We start from the raw sequence: 20890 nt of genomic DNA on the forward strand, positions 1-20890 counted from the left end.
AAGTGATTACAACAACTGATGACCTCCTATCTGCTGATCTTGCAAAGTACTGACCTACAACTGCTGCTCAAGTAAAAGATCTGATGGAAGGCTAAAGTCCTGCTGATTCAATCTACTGCTTTGAGTCAAGCACTGCTAATCCGGACAAGTGCTGCTGGGTTCACAGCAGTAGAAGGTTGCAGCAGCTGTTCTAAAGTCTGTTTTGTAATAGAATGTATTAGCAGTAGTTAACACAAGCAGTGTCTGTATAGATCAGAGGTTAGAGTTTGTTAGGAGGTTAGATGTCACTTTCATGGTGACGTCAGCTAAGATGCTCAGTAGTTTGCAAGTGCCTATAAATAGTTCAGTACTTTGTACTGTTCTATTAGCTCTTTTGCATCATTCGTCTTCTTTGCACGAACAAACAACTGAGCTCTGGCTGAGGGGGAGTTCGCATTCATTCATCAATCATTGTAATTGTTGTTTAAATAAATTCAATCTTTCGGTTCATTGTGTAAAGATGTTTGATCAAAGTATTACTCTTGTTTGATTGTATGCAAAGTTTGTTTTCATCTTAATTCCGCTGCACACTCATCCACTTTCATCTTAATTTCAAACACAAAATACAATCAAAATCAAACTCAGATCCAACATTATCCGAAGAAGACAATATTTTCATACCACTACAAGAAATAACCGATCTATTAACACAGTTCTCAACATTTTTTTCTTAAAAACGACATAACCTCCTTTTTGACCTTAGACGGAGTTGTCACCCAACTGCCATTAATACTTAACCCCAGGATAGAATTCAAGGCTCTTCTCTTATTGATAACACGGTAAAAATACTTCGAGTTCTCATCTCCATCAATCGCCCATTTGATTCTTGATCTTTGTCTAAGGTCTTCCCCTTTGCTAAAACTCAACTCCTTAAGAACTTTGTTACTTTCTTCATAAATCCACTCCTCTTCTTCCGATAAGCTTCTGCTTTCCATGACTTCTTCTAATATCTCCAGCTCATCCCTAACCCTCCTTTCTTCCTCACCTTCTTTCTTTATCATTTCAACCGTCCAAGACTTGATGTTCGATCGAATGAATGCAAGTTTCTTATTTAACAACATATCCGGCTCCCCCTCAAAGCTGAAATTGGCCGCCGCCAATCTCACAACATCATCAAACCCATCTTTCTTTAGCCAAGAGTTAAAGAGCCTAAACGGTTTGTGTCCAAAATTCAAGGAACTTAAAGATAATAATAATTGTGTATGATCCAAGTGAAGATTATGCAGAGCTCTAATGGACGCCTCCGGCCACTTGTTAAAAAGGTTAGGAGACACCAAAACCCTATCGATCTTACTGTGCTTTCTGCCATTATCTCTAATGCAAGTGAACTGATTCCCCACCATATTGTACTCTATAAGACCCAAATTGTGAATAAAACTATTAAAATTCCTCGCGCACGCCGGTTTAAAGTCACTGTTCCTTCTTTCTTCCCGATACCAAACCGCATTAAAATCACCCGCAGCTAACCAAATGCCCTCCTCTAACGCCATCTCCACATTGATCTCATACCAAAGCTCCTGTTTAGCCCTTATACTTTGTGGAGCATAAACATTAACCACACACAATGATTCATTAAACCCCTTCAATCTGCCTTTAATGATAATAAAGTTCCTTTTTCTTACAGACCCACTGTACTCAAAACTCCTAGAGTCCCACATGCACAGTAACCCGCCTGACTGACCGATCGATCCCACAAAATCTGAACCAAAATCCCTATTCCCCCATAATTTAGATAAATCAAAATCAGCCATATCACTCCGCTTCATTTCTTGAATACATAAAAAACTAACTTTATGGGATTTCATCAAAGAACTAACCCAAGAGATCTTTTCTCTCCCCCCCAGACCCCTGATATAAAGGGAGAGGAGAATCATTGGCAAACCCCACTAATACCTTCAACAATTACGGTCTCTCTAACCAACTGATCATGATTCCCAAAAACAACTCCTAATTTTTCTCCAATCTGGACTGTAGCGTCTATTTCAGATACGAAATTACCTGGATCGACGGCACCCCTGGATGAAAACGTTCCCACAGTCGCATCTTCTTCCACCATAGCGTCTTCCTGATGCGATAAAACCGAAGATTCGATGAATAAGCCTTCTGGTTCAGGTCGAAACACCCAAAATTTTGTTGAGAATTGTCACCTTGAACATTATTACTAGCTTCAGATAAGGATTTCCAATTTTCGATAAACCTATTCAAGTCAAAAGGATCGCTTGACGAGGCTCTAGGATGTTTATTGGGCCTCTCCTCCTCAGACGGGCTTTTATTCATGCTGGTGGGCTTATCCCTAAAAGGGCTTTATAGTTTGGGCCTTCTCTTTTTTTTTTCTTTCCAGGATTAATAACAGGGCACACAAAGCCGCCAAACTCTTTCTCCTGTTGAATGCACTCCTGGGGCCCCACCACCCTATTATGGATACTCGAACTACTGGTCAGATTCCCATGCAGATTCTCATGCAGCCCCAACTCTTCCTCTTCCTCTTCCCTCAACTTTTCATTATCCATCTTAAACTCACCTTCCACCGGAGAAAATTCCGACGACTGAGGATTAGAATCCTCCATCAAAATATCATTCTTCAAACCCACCACTCCCATGCATTCAGGGATCCAAACGTCGCTCACCTCTGAGACCCGAACCTGGAAGCTTTTATTCTTCCACTTTAGGGTTACCATCTCTTTAATTTCCTAACCATCTCCAACCAGGACTCCCAGACAAGCCAAAGAAAGATCATCGTCATCAATAGATAACTGAGCAGGTTTGACTAAAGTCCCAAATTGACTAGCAATATCGTTGAAAACAGAGTTGTCCGCTAAATGAAGAGGGACCCCGAACACATTTAGCCAAGCTACTCTTTCGAACGCCAAGGTTTGCCCTTCCCACATATCCAAAACTGAAAACCATTGCCTCCAAACATCTTGCATTAAAAAAAAAAAATTGAAGCTGCTTCATGATCCTTAAAACTCAACAATAGAGATAACTCACCCACATAATGAATAACTATTCCTGAAAAACCTCCCTCCCATAAAATTCTATCCAAGTTATTAAGAATATTTATATCCACCATTCTGCCCACCAAGGCGCTGCCATGTAAAAAATGGAAAGCTTTGACATCCTACGAAATCGTTAAAGTCTTCCCTGAGCATGGGACATTACTGGTCGAAGCCTCTCCATTATCTTTTCCTTTCCCTTTGAAAAGATCCGCAAAAGAACGTCCTTCTTTCTGTAATCCCTTATAAGTTCCCCCAGCCCACTTCTGTTGCAGATAATCCGGGTGACAATGCTCCTTCCCGATAGTTTCTGGTCTGTCCTTATTCTTAGATGGATCAACATCCTCAAAGAGGCTGACATTCTCAGCAACAAATTTCGCAATATTAACCTTGAGAATGAACTTACCCATTTTCACACCGTTCATCCTATGCTCCAACTCCTTAGCATTCTTGACATTTTTAAAGGAGACGAACCCAAATCTATTCCATTCTTTATCATTTTTACGGGCAACATAAGTGCCTGTTACTTCCCCATAATACCCTAGAAACTCTGCTACCTCCCATGGAGTACATCCAAAAGGAAGGTTGGATACGTAGTACTTCGTAACAATGCTGTCGATCCTTTTTTCCTTGTTCCCTCCTTTGTAGTTCCGTTTAGACGACACGTCTCTCCATTCCTCGTCCACCTTTTCTCTCCCCGCCATACAACCAAACGAAAGGCTAGCCGGCCCCAAGAAGCGAATGGAATTAAGCAGAAAATAATTAGGGGGGGAAGTATAATCTAGGTTGTAAGCATATGCAGACCGAATTAACTCCAACCACTAACTAAATTGTGCCATCATCGTCGAGCAACTTAAGCGGCGGCTAGGGTTCGGCTGAGAGAGAGATTTAATTACTCTCAACAATTAATTAGTGTCAATATCCTTCATGTGTATCCAGGATGACTCTGAAAAACTTATTTATCAAGAAAAAGTTTGTAGCAGATTGAAGATAAAGACATTAGAGTAAAGTGCATCTTCACCAATTTATTTTGTGACGGTAATGTTCTATACTTTTCTTGTCAACTAATTAAACCTTATTCTAAGACTCTGTTTTGGCAATCACAATCATCATGACTCATTGCAAATTGTTATTAAATTGCAAACAATTATCAAGGACGACACTAAAAAACTTATTTAAAACCAACAAAGACATAAAAATAACTAGAAAAAAATCTTAATTATAAAGTATAAAATATTGGTAGTATTTTGTATATAGTTTATTTGTTTGATCACTTTAGTTGTTAAGAAATATTGTAGATTTTTTGGGAACGGCATTATATTAGATAAATGGGGCATGAAATCCCTCCAGCGAAAACAATAAAACACTGGAAACATGGAAACAAAGAAAGTGAAGGTTAATCTTGAATAATTAGTAAAGTTGAGGGTTTATTTAATATATTTTATTAAAGTTTGGTTTATTTTAGGTAAGTCTTGGAGAGAAAGTTTAATAATTGGTTTAGGAAAGGTTTAATATCTTAGAGAGCCAGTTTAGTAGTATTATAAATAGGGATCTAGGTTATTGTTTTTATTTGTCCCTTTCTTTGTAAGTTCGTATCTTTGTTTGATTGAATAGAAAGAGTCATGGGTTTGTCCCCCCCCCCAATATCTCGTGTTCGTGTTTGTTGATCGTGTTCGTGTTTGTTGATACGATTGTTTGAACCGTCTGGGCCAACAATTGGTATCAGAGCCAGGTTAAGCTCTTATACACACGGAAGAAACGATTCGCAGAATAGTTCGTAGCGTTCAAGATCGGAAAGTCGGCTAAAGTTTCTTATTAATTGAAAAAATTTACAAGGAGTGTTGCTCTTTTGTACCCAAAATAAGAATATTTGAGGCAAATCATGGCGGGTGATAAAGAAGGGAACTCAGGAACAATGAAAGAATCGATGGGTGGTTTGCAGGCACCGAAGTTAACTTCGACCAACTACGCAGCATGGTCGGTTATGGTAAAAGTTGTTTTGGGAGCGAACGGTTTGCAAGATGCGATTGACAAAGAAAAGGGACCGGGAATTGAAGAAAGAAAGAAGTTTATGGCCTTAGGTGTCATCTTCCAGACCCTACCTGAAGACGTGATGCTTCAGATGGCTAAGTATTCAGAACCGAAAGATGTTTGGGAAGCGCTAAGAGTTCGTTATCTTGGTGCAGAAAGAACGCAGAAAGCTCGTATTCAAATGCTAACAAGCGAGTTAGATGGATTGAAGATGAGTGAGACAGAAAGTATTGATGAATATGCAGCGAAGCTGGGTGGAGTACAGTCAAAGTACAAGAGCTTGGGAGCAACCCTCGAAGAAGAGGTTGTGGTGAGAAAATTCTTGAACTCTATGCCGGATAAATATTTACCTATTGTTTCTTCGATCGAGCAATTCGCAGATATCGAAAAGATGGCGTTTGAAGATGTGGTTGGACGTTTGAAGGCATATGAAGAAAGAAACAAGTTCAAGAATGTGAATGAAAGTTCATCCCAAAGTCAGCTTATGTTCACCCAGAATGAAAAGAAAGTTGAAAACTACCGAGGACGTGGAAGATACAACGGACGTGGAAGAGGGTATCCAAGATGGAATAATGAACGTGAGAATATGAATGATGAACAAGGTGAAGATCGGAAAAAGAAGCCCGAAGAATGGCAAGACAGAAGAAAGAACTTGAGGTGCTACAACTGTGATAAGATTGGGCACTACTCGAGCGAATGTAAAGCACCAAGCAAAGGGAAAGAAGAAGCGAATTTGACAAAGACAGAAGATGTACGTGATATTGATCCATCTCTGTTCATGGCAGTTTGTTCGACAAAGAAAGTAAGTTTGAATGAAGAAAGGGTTATCCCTGGTGTTTTTGAAAGGAATGAAGAAGGAATGTGGTATTTAGACAATGGTGCAAGTCATCACATGTCAGGAAAGAAAGAGTTTTTCACTACCTTGGATGAAAAAGTTTCGGGTCAAGTAACGTTTGGTGATGGATCCGAGATTGAAATCAAAGGTAAAGGGAATGTAACAGTGGTAAGTAAGAATGGCGAAAAGAAAACGTTTTGTAATGTTTTCTACATGCCTAAGTTAAAAACCAATCTTCTTAGTTTGGGACAATTGGATGAAGGAGGTTGCAAGATTGAAATAGCTAATGGGATGTTAAGGCTACATGATCAGAAAGGAAGACTGTTGATGAAGGTTCAGAGAAATCTGAATAGAATGTACAACATCAAGCTTCAAGTATGTTGTAATTCTAACAAAATTGAAGATGAAAAGAAAGAAAGTCCAGATGTGAAACCGATTAAGAAAGTGAGGGAAATTCGGTTTGGAACGATCCCAAAGGATTTGTTTGGAGTTTGTGAAAGTATTAATGAAGAACGAGTTGAAGAGAATAAGTAAGTCAAGAAAGAAAGTACCGAAGGAACGAATGCAAAGTTTGAAGAACCAGTGAAGCAAGTTTGCTATAGACAATTGAAAAGGAGGAACAAAGGCAAGAAGAAAAACAATTCAAGATTAAGGGGGTGAATGACGGTTAATCTTGAATAATTAGTAAAGTTGAGGGTTTATTTAATATATTTTATAAAGTTTGGTTTATTTTAGGTAAGTCTTGGAGAGAAAGTTTAGTAATTGGTTTAGGAAAGGTTTAGTATCTTAGAGAGCAAGTTTAGTAGTATTATAAATAGGGGTCTAGGTTATTGTTTTTATTTGTCCCTTTAATTTCTTTGTAAGTTTGTATCTTTGTTTGATTGAATAGAAAGAGTCGTGGGTTTGTCCCCCCCCCCCAATATCTCGTGTTCGTGTTTGTTGATCGTGTTCGTGTTTGTTGATACGATTGTTTGAACCGTCTGGGCCAACAGAAAGCAAAACATAACAAAAGGAAAAAAACAACAGAACTTAAATGCAGCCAAACGGTTCAGAAACCCTATCATTCCAGCTCAAATTCGAGTGTTTTGACCGACGCTTGATACCCCTGAAAATTTAGCCATACCTCTCCTTCCAGACAAGCCATTAAGTCGTATATATGATACACATCAGAATCTTGCTTTTAGAACTAGAAATATTGTAGATAGCAGAAAATGGACACATTATAAAAATGAGAGGCATTACTGCATTAGTTATAAGTATAGTTGGGCACATTTGTTTTTTATTGTTGGTGTGTTGATGTTCCTTATATAAATATATTATAACATCTTTTCCTGAAGTAATATTTTATAATATCAAAATCTCGTTTATTACTTCGATGAAGTTCTTCACCGTCAAAAGAATTATATTTAACCAACTTAAGTTATTGTTATGTTTTTCAGTGAAAGGCAGAAAAAGAAAAGGGAAATAATATGTGATGCCCATTGGGTTCTCCCAAGTGTTAACCAATTTGCCTTTAACATGCAAACTTAATACCTTAACTTCTAGTTGGGAACCTCCACTCATCTTGGGATTCATTCGTCTTTAATATATATATTCGATAAAGAATGTATTTATCACTCTATCTTTATTGTGACACTCTACAACTCAATGCATTCTTTCCATTAAAGTGAACAAAAAATTTGAAGCTAACCATAAAAGTTCATCTGAAAAGGGACACATACAGATAGATATTGGGGACGGGACTTGGAATTAATTTCTAAGTTTTCCATAATTCGCTTAGATGGATTCATGTTTTCCTCGTCCAGTTTCTCAAAACGAAAAGTTAACTTGGTATATTTATCAAATTCAAATTACATAATATAATATTTTAACGTAAATATATATATATATAGGGGATGGTTCAAATGAAAACCACTTTTGTTGTGAAAACTCGAAAACTAACTAAAAAAAGTCTAAAAATCACACCAAAATTTTTTTTTTCAATTTTTTAATAAAAAATCGCAGGTTTTTGTATATAAAAAACTTTTTTTCAAAAAAAAAAAAAATTGTATTACACACACAAGTGTAGTATTACACATGTGCACTACAAAAAAGAATTTTTTTTTTAATTTTTTTTTATATACTAAAAGTAGCGAAAATTATTATGCAAAAAAAAAAATTTGGTATGTTTTTTTGGGCATTTTTAATTAGTTTTCAAGTTTTCACAATAACTAGTGGTTTTCATTTGAACCTTCCCCTATATATATATATATATATATATATATGGGGAAGGATCCACTAAAAAGTGGATTTTACCTAAGTAGTCTAAAAAAGATTGTGATAATGACATGTGGTAATCCTAACAAATAGGAATGAATGCATTTTGGTTCTTATAAATATGAGTGAAAATAACATGTGACACCCCTTTTGTTTTTTAAAAATACAACAAAAAAAATCTAGTACAAAAAAATCTAGCACAAAATCTAGTACAAAAAATTTAGCACAAAAAATCTAGTACAAAAAAATAAACCACAAAAAATGTAGCACAAAAAAAAATATAGCACAAAAAAATCTAGCACAAAAAAAAATATAGCACAAAAAAATCTAGTACAAAAACTATAGCACAAAAAAATCTAGTACAAAAAAAAAATATAGCACGAAAAAAATCAGCAAAAAAATGTAGTACAAAAAAATCGAGTACAAAAAATTGAGAAAAAAAATTAAGACAAAAAAATTAAGCACAAAAATATAGTACAAAAATGCAGCACAAAAAATGTTATACAACATATTTTAGTGGTTTTTTTAGTCTTCATATTTTATATAACAATATGATACTCAAATTAAAGATAAAAAAACGCTCGATTTTATGGTGAAATTTGTATGAAAAAATAATGTCGTATAAAAAAGTTATGAACGTTTAAAAAATAGGGGTGGAATATGCATGTGCCTTACATGTGGAGAGAGAAAGTCCATAAATAGGATTTTCACAAGATACCCTTACACTCCTTTTTTCTCCTACACTTGCATCTTAACCACTTATTTGAAAAATGGATGGTTAAAATTAATTCTCATCCTACTTAGTCAAAATAAACTTTTTATTTGATCTTACCCCATATATATATAGGGAAAGTTCAATTACAAATTCCTTTTATCGCGAGAACTCGAAAACTAACTAAAAAAACCTAAAAAATATACAAAACTTTTTTTTTACAAATTTTTGCTAACTTTGTGTATAAAAAAAAACTTTTTTTCAAAAAAAAAAATTTGTAGTGCACATGTGTGTGTGTACTACACATGTGTATCATTACACATGTGCAATACAAATACTTTTTTTGAAGTTTATTTATATATAAAAAATATCGATTATTAATAAAAAATTGTAAAAAAAAAAACTTGGTATGTTTTTTAGGTTTTTTGAGTTAGTTTTCGAGTTCTCGCGATAAAAGGAGTTTTCACTTGAACCCTCCCCTATATATATATATAGTGGGGTTCGGCTACAAATTCCATTTTTCCTACAAAGTGTACAAATGTATAAAACACTACAATTTTAGCCATAAAACACACTCAAAACCCACAAATAACATAGTGAATATCACTAAAACACAATATCCGAACCCCAACAGTCCTTAAAAACTTCAAACACACCATCGTATAACTATGAATATAAAACACAACATGATAATCAACATAAAACACACTAATGTTAGTCATTTGATAATCAAAACCTTATCATCCAAAACACAATCCAAAACCCACAATATGGTGTTTTTAGTAATCTTCACTATGTTATTTGTGGGTTTTTTTAGTGTGTTTTGTGGTTGATATTATGGTGTTTTATGAGTTTTTACACTTTGTAGAAAAAATGGACTTTGTAACCAACTCCCCCCCCCCCACACACACACACACATATATATAGGATAAGAATCATTACAGAACACTAATTATTGCGAGAACAAAAAGAACAACTCTAAATCACTAAATTCTGGGATTTAAGGTTCATATTTCTTAAATTTTATGTTTCTTACATTCATATGTGTATTATATATACATAAAAAATCATATATTTTTCACTACACATAGTCTACATACATGTAGGTAATTTAGCCTACACATAACCTACATATATGTAAGTTATTTAAAAACTCAAATTTTTTCATTTTTTATTTTAAATTCTAGTGTGAGAAACAATAAATCTTATATTTATAACATTTTCATTTACTTTTTAGGTTTTTAGGATTGAAAAAATGAGTGATTCATTTTGTTCTGTGTGTTCTCGCAATATTTAGTGTTTTGCATAGAACCTTCCCCTATATATATATATAGAATCGGGATCGGGTGAAAACGCTATAAAGTGTGAGAACGGTGAGAACGCTTCCTGACCAAACACGTGTCATGCTGCTTAGAAAAGGGCGGAGGGGCTTTTTTGTCCTTTCATCTTCTACTTTTCCAGTTCCGCTTTTCCCAATGTTGTTTTAATTTTTGGTTTTTAAGATTTTTTGCATTAACCAAATTCAATAATTAATGGCGTTTTAATGGTTTCATTGTATCAACATTTTGGCGTTTATGGCGTTTATTCACATCTTATGCCATTGAAACCCAGGGGGACAGGAAATCTATTTGAATGGAGTTTTCCAAGGGGTTTTAAACAAGATGGCCTATTGTTCTATTATTTTTTATAAACATTTTGGCGTTTGTGGTATCTTGGCGTTTTACTATTGTTAAATTATATTTCAACCACAGGAAAAAAAATACAAGGGAAGGAAATAAATTAAAAATCCTAATCGGATATTTTTTTCCAATCTTCACTGTCATCAATCTCTCTCTTCTTTAATAGTACAAGAAGTGTCACCAAATATATGGCGTTTTATGTAAAACTTAACAAACCCATCGGTTTGATTTTTTTTGCCTGCTCGTCTGTTGAACTGGCTTTTTTTGTGGATGTTTGGGGACATAGATCTATGGCGTGTGAGTGGGTTCTTCGCTTTTTATTTATCTGGATCTTCATCTTTATAGTGAACCCACTCTTCAGCGTCATTGATCTCTTCTCCTCATCCAAACCTTCTTCAAGAACAAAAAATACAAAATGCCATATGACTGGCATCAGTATCTTTTTCTTGAAATTTTGTCCATCTCATGCGGCAAAATCTTTCTGAGTTACTCCCCTCTGATAACAATTCATTCAGTTTATTTGTTGGCGTTTTACAGTCGGTGGTATTTAGTAGTATTGGCGTTTGTTTTTTTGGTTTGATCAATTGGAAGTTGCTGAGACGTATCATTTTATAGGATGTCTTTTTGGCGTCTAAATTAGGCGATGCATTATTATAATAAAGTATTTGTCTTTTCAGTTACTGTTTTGTAATTAATGTTTTTGATAAGCTTTATCTCTGAAGTCTGTAACACGTCCCATCTTTCAAGTTTGGCGTTTTAGATTCTTTAGTATTACTAATTTTGTATTTACTGTTTCTAGGTACATTTTCAAGTTTGCTTTTTATTTTTTATTTTTTATTTTTTTTGGGTTTTTTAAAATAATTTTTCAAAGTAATTTTATTATAGTTTGGGAGTTTTTTGGTGGCGTTTAACTGGATGATATCGGTTAAACAAGCATTTTTGGCTGTTTTGGCGTTTTTATTATATAACAATTAACTGAAAAGGGAAATAAAAAAAGAATACATAAACAATTGATCTTCCAAATCTTCTCTGTCACCAGTCTCTTTCTTCTTTTTTGAATCATGTTAACTGGCTGGTTCGACTTTTGTATGATTCATTTTGTTTTTTTGTTTTTTTGTTTTTCAAGTAGTTTTTTGTGTTGCTGTTTAGAAGCACACAGTCTGACTAGAGCATCTTTTTCTTGAAGATTTGTCCATCTCATGCAGCAAAATGTTATTGAGTTTAGATCCTTCAGCCAACAATCTTGAATTTTACAATCAACGATGTTTGATTTTTTAACTTTTTTGGCGTTTTACCGATAAAAAGAATGCCACGAAATAAGATCACCTTAAACCTCAAATTTTGGTCATGCTAAAATCAATAATGTTTTGCTGTATGAGATGGACGACATTGTTAATCCTATGTTAAGAAAGATAACTGATAATGTTATCCACCCCATACAGCTAAACTTTATTGACAATAAACCTCAATAATGTTTTTGTATGTTTTGGCGTATAAATTGGATGGAAGTTTAGGATAATTCAATAAGATTTTACTCAATGAAATGGACAATATCCTCACTTAAGGATTTTGTCTATTTCATTAAGCGAAATCTTACTAACAGCCGAACTGAATTTCAAAAACATTTTGGGGAAGAAGATATTTGATGTTTGGGTTTTTTGGCGTTTCTAAGGCGAATGGGTTATATCAAATATGGCGTTTGGGTTTTTGTGTGTGTTTTTAATTGAAAGTCTGAGATGTTGTATATATAGGATTTTTTTGGCGGTTTTTTTAGGTGAGATTTTACTATTATTAAGTTTGGCGTTTTATATTTAATGGCGTTTTACTTAGAATGGTCTGTGATTTTTGTTTTTGGCGTTTTATTTCATGAGATGGCGTTTTGTGTGGAGTAGTCAAAAGACCCTTTTACCCTTAATGAAGCGCGTCCACGTAATAAAATTGATGTTATTTACGAAACGCCACCGCGCCAATCTAGTCCATAGATTGTTTTGATCGGACGATCGTTAAGCGTTCTCACCGTTCCCACACTTTCTACCGTTTTCTCTAAATCCCGACCCTATATATATATTATTAGTGAGGCTTGATGAATAGTGTTTGTAATTGATAGACCAATTAGTGGATGCCATGCGGCATTCACTATTTTTTTTACATTCTAAAATATAGCTAATATATATATATATACACACATACACACTTTCTATACATAAACTATGAACAAAGTTTGTATTTGGTGTGTTGGTTAGTCTATTGAAGTTGCATGCATAAGGTCACAAGTTCAATTCTAGGTCTACACCATCTTTTTCCCATTTTTTTAACTCATTTTCTCTTCTCATTTTATCTATTTCTTTTTTTCTTTTTCTTTGTTTTCATGTTATTTTTTTATGTGTTTTGACTTTTTCTTTTATTTTGTTTTCCTTTTTGTTGTCGTTTTTAGTGATCAAAGAATTATATACATATTAGAGTTTTTGTTTTTAAAAATTCTTTTTTCTTTTTTAAATCATATTTATCATTTAATTTTTTATTTTGATCATTTTTTTTAATTTTTTAATCATGTTTCATTTATCATTTAGTTTAATATTTTTAACAATTTATATTCGTTAACTTTTTATAAAAACCTAAGTACGTAGTTGTGTTTAATTTTTCTTTTCGACAATCCGGTATAAATTTTATTAAAACGAAGTGGTATTCAAAATAGAGTATGTAGTTGGTATCTTAAAACGATATGATGATGAACTAAAGCGAACCTATTATGACTGTTTGGTTTTCTAAACAACACCCTTCGTTTTCAAATAACGTTTGTTTTACATTATCATTTGCTTTGTTTCGCCGTAACGCTCGACTTCAAGAAATCTAATTAATAATAACAACCTAAGTTATAATGACACAATATGTTTCTAATCACAATGCAATGATCACTATATGTTGAAAAACTAGTAGTGGATTCATAAGTTTATTAACTCAATAAAAAATATATATTAAAGACTTATTGTGATAAAGTCAGTTACCATGTCTCCTTAAACAATAACAGTTCAAGAGGTGTTGCATTAATTTCGATACGAAATTAGTTATTCGTTTATGAATGAATTGAGGAAACTAAAGCTTTGTATCGAATACATTCATGATATGCTTAAGGATCCTATAAGTGAAGGTCTATTACCCATAAGTCTTATGAAAAGCGCTTATAATAGAGACAAGTTTTAACTAAAGACCATGTACAATTGCATATCGTACTATGAATGATTAATTATTAATTTTTCCTCACCAGTTTTGATTTTGTTTGTCTCTAGATATGTTCTGCATGCATAATGACATATAGAAAATTATTATATAAATCAAACGTTTAAAGGGGTTACTTATAAATTTTAATCATAATTGTTAGGTTTTAAATTGAGGTTGTAGTTGTTTTTGGTTTAAAGTTAAAAAGAGTATTAACTTTTGACCAGGCTTATCTAATGCTCATAATAAATAATACTCGGCTAACTGGGAGAATGTTAGATTGAATGTTTAGTAGCCTTTATAATCATTTATACTATATTAGATTAAAAATAATAAATTATACCATACAATAATATTTGCTTGTAATTGTGGATGGACCATGTTACCCTTACTAACTGATAAAGGTTTCCCCTTTGGTGTATTTAAGAAGATCATTAGAGAGGTTAAAATGTTAGACTCCACAAATAACATCCCTAAGAATCGTCCTCCTCTCATCACGAGCATCGCCAATATACACCCTAAAAGGGAACTATACCAAGCTGACAAGCATGTCGTCTACATCTATATCTGTTGCGGTTTCTGGCTTAACAGGTACAATTTTACATGTTTTCCATTATGTACTTACAGATCTGAACAACATGGCGATGACAAGGTGCCGTGATGGGCATGGCAACTCTGGAGTTGCCTCCAATAGCCATTATTCTGACCATGTAGATCAATAATGCAAGTTTATTTCTATATTCTTATTTATGTATTGAATGCAGTTTTCACATCTTCCAACTTTAGGTTTCTTAGTTGAATTTGTGGTTTTTTATATTGTTTGTTTATTTGTGTTAAGTTTAATTGTGTTTGTTGCAATATATTTCTTTTAGAATGTCGACTTCAAGCGAGGAATCGAATGTTTTCGAACAACTCCAACATCTGTTAGAGGATATTCTCACCTCCGATCCCCGGGTGACTCAAAAAATTAAGTAACGTATTAACTGACCATGTGAGTAACATACATAAAACACAACTCGAGTAACAAGTGGTGATCGACACGCTATATGCGCGTTACGAATCACACAAAGATGTTAACGATTAGATTAGACTAAAGTATATTATGTTTAAAAATATTTTGTTGTAAATTTTGTTATACACACAAAAAATCAACGTTGTTAATTAAAATGGTTAATTATGAATTTTGATTTACTACAAAAACAGAGCTTTAGACGGGGTGATATGGGTTTTAAGACGGTGTTTTCAACACCGTCTTAAACTACCGTGGTTTAAAATCAAGTCTTATTAGACGGTGTTCAATTTGAACATCGGCTTAAACTTGCTGAACATCGTCTTTTAATATCAAAACATTTCCAAATATTTATTAAAACAAATATTTTTTAACACCTTCTTATAAACATTTGCTAAAAAAAAATTACAATAAAAAAGGTTTTCCAGAAATACATCAAGCTTATATACACCAATGGAACATTTTCAAATCAAACCAAAACAATACACATTCAATTCTGAAATAAACCGGTAGACATCCAATTCGGAAATAAACCCGTCAAATTACAATCCTTTGTTGAATGCATAACAAACTACGTTAAATTGTATAAAAAACTACATAAGCTAATCTAACGAAATAGCTAACTCTCTAAAAAACTTCGGCATCAACGTCACCAACAAAACATCTATTTCATTATCCGTAGCCTCTCTTGTGTCATGCCACATCTAAAATAAAAGTAGATAGAAAGAGTTATTACAAATATTATAGACTAAAACTAAAGGCAAAGAGAAAAATCGATAACAACATCGTCAATAAAGTTGTTGCGCCTTGCGCTTAAGCGCGCCCCTGGCGTGCTTTTTAAAACAAAGGTTGTATGAGAAGTTAATTAATTACCTTGATAAACAATAAACAATCAGCCTAGTTTTGAGAATCCTCTTAAGCATGTCCATCCCAAACACTGAATCAAATTAAAAATAAGGCAGCAGTCAATATAATTAGACAAAGACAAAATTATACAAGCCCATTAGTACAACTACACTTAATAAGACCTATTTCAAGGCAAACACACATAAAAATCTGTTATGACCCGAACCAAATACAAATTAATATTTAAAATGGCCCATTTGGAACTCGACCAACCCATTCTTCTAGGCTTAGATATATATAACAATATCAACCTTTTACATTATGGCACAAGGCCATAGAAAAAAAACACAACTTGACAGGAAAAAAAACCACTAGACCTTTAGTTCACACCACTGTTCATTGTCATCTTCATGCTGTTAATTAGAGGGTGACCGATTCGGGCTAAGGGACGGTGACCTTATAACTGGGAACGCGTCTAGTAGAGTCAAGGTACGATTTTAGGTACTTACATTATTTGATTTCACATTAGAGTCTTGAATATCAATGATTCCAGTTTTAATTTTTTCCCAACTCGTCCGTGTCAGGTGTCGAGTTTTTGAATTTTAAATAAACAAGGAATTGTATGGTTCCTACTAATATCCCTAATGCATTTGGCACCTGCAATAATGTTTACGTAAGGTATATCCAGAAATCTTTATACATGTCACTTTATACTTTTTTAAAGATAGAAACAAGAGGATAACAATAAGACACACTTACAAGGACAAAAATATATGTGACCAACAAAGAAAAAGTGAACCAAACACACCCATTGAGGAAGAGAGAGGACACAAGGAGAATTGGCATATACTCCACACTCTTGGTCTTGATTGTAGTTCTCTACATAAATTTGTTGCTTACTTAGGTTCACAAGCACTAGTTAAATACATTCAAATGTAGAGAACAACCACCACACGATCAACAAGAACATAAAGGCGCGTACCAGTGCAGCGAGAGGCGCAACATACATAATTGTCGTGAAAGTTGCACACAAAACTCCTGTGAATGTACGTCGCGAATTTTCGTTAAACGCAACGAGTGTGAAAGCCAAGACAATTCCAAAAAAACACAATGTCCAATATCACGAATCCGAAGTATTAAACCTGAAAATATTACGTTGTCATTTCATGAAATTTCGGGCGGTCGGGCGCCCCCGGGCCCCTACTATGTTGCGCCAATGACCATTACCAACTCAAAGTCCTCCTGGCTATTGAAGAACTCATCCATAAATTCAACAACTTCATCCTATATTTGACAATAATAAGTTATAATTTGAAAATTACTATTCGGCGTGAGTAGAAATAAATAATTATACTAACCTGTGTAAGTGTCATTAGTGGATCAATCATGTGCTAAAGGAGAAGGGAAAATAATCAAGACACAAGGTTGTTCTACATAGTTGAACAAATATAATCAACAAAACTAATAAAATATCATAATTGAACAATATGTGTGTTGAAAGCAACTAAAAGTAAACAAAAATAACCTGTCCAAATTGAATTGATAGAAGATGAAAGCTTGTAATTCTTTCCCATGGTAGAGTTCTTTACTAAACCCCCAATAAAATATCATAATTGAACAATATAGGTGTATATATAACTTATACCAACCAAATTGACTATCTAATTTATCCCAACCAAAACCCCCAATTCAAGCTCAAGAACCCTAGAATTATTAAACATAATATTAATTGATCATTCACTCATAGCGCTAATACATGAAGTTACCTACAAAATCAACTTCTTAGTCTCAAATATTCTTCTCTACAAGAACAAAACCTACTTCTAAACAAACAACATCTAAAGATTGTTCTGTTCAAATCACTTACAAACAACAATACATATACATACAAACGGGTCGAGGGGGAATCGAAAAATCTAACCAGTCTCGAAGGTGGAATCGAATGAGAATGCTTCCGTCGTCGAGCAAATAGAAGGGAAGGGGGCTGCGCGTGGTGGTGCGGCTGTAGGGTTTTGGTCGTTGCACGTTGAAGAGGAAGGGGAGGGTTTGAATTGCTGTAGCCTAACTCATCAGTAAGTAAGTTAGGGTTAGAAATGGTTTTATGTTTTTTTTTTGTTGTTGTTGTTGTTGTATAAGACGGGGTTTAATGATAACACCGTCTAAAGGGTTCTTACATTCGTATAAGACGGTGTTATTGCTTGAACCACGTCTAAAGCCAAATTGAACACCGTCTAATGTTTGGTTTTGTAGTAGTGGTTCATATTTACGTCTTCTCGATACGTTACACAAAACGCTAGTTATATCTAATTCCAAGCATTATGTTAGAATCAAAGCATTCAACCGAATTTTTATTGTTACCCAAGGTCATTGATATCTTTTTGAATCGGGTATAAATCGCTATCTTACAAAAATTTGGTGGTACTCTCAAAATCTTTAATCGGATAATTTATAAAGATCACAACAATGTGAATATTTTTATGGTGGTACGATCAAATAAAACGTTGATTTTCCCTAAGTAGGTTAAGAATGCATCTTGTCATTTATTTTTTAAATCAATGACTAAGATGAAAGTGTAAGAAAAAAGAGAGGTGTAAAAGCATCTCCAATGGCTTGGTGTATTAGAGAGTTTGCTCCACAAACCTCAACACAAACAAACTGGCTTGTTGGAAGAGGTGATCCAGTAAGAGGTGGTTCACTTGAGCGAACGGGCATGGTTTGGAATTGTGGAAACCCACCTTCAAAATGTTTTTAGTGTAAAAGTGGGGTGTGATGTGAATGTTTGAAATTGTTTATTGTTGTAGAAAAAAGTAAGGTTTGTATTGATGGTGGTTTGCAATAATGTGACATACTGACTAGGCAGTATGGAGTTTGGGCCAGGTTTACCGTAGGAGATGCTCTAAGGGTACTTTTGGAATTGCCATTTAAATTGATTTTTATTGAAATTCCCCTAATTTTTAAATGTTCGTAACTTTTTATATGACATTATTTAAAATAAATTGGACTATAAAATCGAGCATTATTTTATCTTTATTTGAGTACCATATTGTTATAGAAAAATAACAACTAAAAAACCTCAAATTTGTGTCATATAACGTTTTTGTGTTGATTTTTTTATGACATCTTTGTGCTATATTTTTTTTACTAGATTTTTTGTGCTCGAAATTTTAACTAGATTTTTTGTACCAATTTTTTTGTGTTGTATTTTGAGAAAACACTTACAAACACTTTCATTATAAAATTTGAGATAATAGATTAGCAATACAAAACCTGTTTTAGTCGGCCAATCTATCAATTTTTGGGGAATTTGTAAAGCTGACTTTGATTTTCATTAGATAGAATATTAGTTATCTATATCAAAATTATAGCGAAGTTGTAAAAATGGAGTCTACCTTGTTTGGAATTTTTTTTTTTTTTTTTTTTGATAAAACCGGCTTCTCATGTCTCCCAAAGACTCCTTATCCATGCACGTGAAACCATCAAATTCTTTCTTGAGAAGATCATGAGGCAATTGGCCTGTTGCTTCATTCCCTACTCCTCTGGTTTTCAACCCGTCCCACAACTTCTTCGTTGTCTTGAAACTGACAAACTGGTGGTAGATATCTTTGCTTAACGCCTGAGTGAGAATGGCGTATGCTTTCTTTTCCAGATCATACGTTTTCTTTTGATCTTCAGGAAGATCGGCAAACGTAGCAGTATCTGAAGCAGCAACCTCTATAGCTTGATCGAAATCTGTAGTGAAACGTATCCACAGTTCGGTATTTTGACCAAGAACGTATGTACGAAATCTATCAACCCAACCCAGATACTCATTTAAGTGCATCGACTTTGGAGGTCGATTCAAACTTCCGGTTTCGCTTTCACTCAATAAGATACTTTGAATGCTCGGAGTTTGATTTGATACTAATGCCCATTGACCTGTCGATATGGCATTTGCTTGCGAAGATGTTGACACCAGAGATTCGGCCCATGAGGGAGATAGACTTGTATTTGTGTACTTTCCACTATCTGGAGCCGGTGTACCCCACCATGAGGGAGTTGAACCTGTACTTGTGTATTTTCCACTATCTGGAGCCGGAGTTCCCCACCAACTTGGGTTCATGTTTGATAAGAAAAATGAATTCTATGTTAATATCTCGAAAGATAACAGCCAGCCGAAGGATCCCTGATCGAAAGACCTGAAAAACACAAACTTGTTAAGCCTAAACAGACTAGGATCGAAGGATCAATACTTGTTCGAAGGATCAACAGTGTTCGAAAGATCACTGTTGAATTTCGAACAATGATTTCGAAAGATTCACAATTGAAAGATCCTTATCTTTCGAATATATGTCCTTCGAAAAGATTCCCTGGATCGAAGGATAAGTCTCAGACTTCGAAGGATGTTCGAAGGATGATTATCTATCGAAACTTCCTTTGATCGAAAGATGATCTTTCGACTTCGAAGGATATCCTTCGATCTCTACTGACACAGTTGACAAAAAGGTGACAGGTTGGTGAAAAGGTGATTGGTTGGTAGAAACTTTCGGCAAAAAGGTATGTTCAGACCATACCTTTTTCACCAAAACCAATTTGACCAATAAAATATACTAAAAATGGAAGGATCTTATCCAGAAGCCGGTCACCGGAGTAAGCCGGAATTTGGCCGGAAATCACCAAGTTTCTTAAAAACAAGTTTTTAAGTTACCCAACCCGTCCATTAACACCCCCGGTTAGTTTAGAACACGTTTTTACGTCAAGAATATGCGAGAAAGACACTAAAAACGGGTGCTAAACCATGTGAGTTTTGTCCAAACACTCTCGGTTTTTAACAAGGAAAAGAGCCACGGCTCTGATACCACTTGTAGGTCCCTCGGAGGATGAGGTCAAACCTTAACCTTGTTATGTTAAACACACTAGCAAGTGCGGAATCCAAGCTAGAGTGCAAACCGAGATGAAACAAGCACAAACACAAGACACACAATATTCACCGATTAACACCACTTGTATTAATACGTATGAAAGGTTCGGTTACAAGCTCAATGTCTACAAATTTGTTTTGCAAACTCTCTAAGTGTGTGTGTGTTCTCTGTGAAGTGTCTCTCCTAGTGTCTGTCTGAAGTGAACACATTACATGAGTATATATACTCATCACAGCTTGTCTGGTTGAAGGATTAGATAGATTGATCGAAGGATCATCTATCGATCTGAAACCTGTCGAAGGATCTACATATATCTCGAAGGATGATCTATCGAGGTCCATCAACATCCATCGAAGGTTTATCTTTCGAGCTCATC

General features: G+C 34.5%; 1 protein-coding gene across 1 annotated transcript; it reads right to left on the minus strand.

The window, feature by feature from the left end:
- Window positions 1–695: 695 nt before the first annotated feature.
- On the minus strand, window positions 696–2095 carry LOC110882519. Its single transcript, XM_022130518.1, has 2 exons — window positions 1933–2095; window positions 696–1807 (listed from the first exon to the last, which is right to left on the minus strand). The coding sequence occupies exons 1-2, from the start codon at window positions 2093–2095 to the stop codon at window positions 696–698; spliced, it is 1275 nt and encodes a 424-aa protein (XP_021986210.1).
- Between the last annotated feature and the right edge of the window lie 18795 nt (window positions 2096–20890).

This window comes from Helianthus annuus, chromosome 10 (genome assembly GCF_002127325.2).
Source record: "Helianthus annuus cultivar XRQ/B chromosome 10, HanXRQr2.0-SUNRISE, whole genome shotgun sequence".
Taxonomy (NCBI): Eukaryota; Viridiplantae; Streptophyta; class Magnoliopsida; order Asterales; family Asteraceae; genus Helianthus; species Helianthus annuus.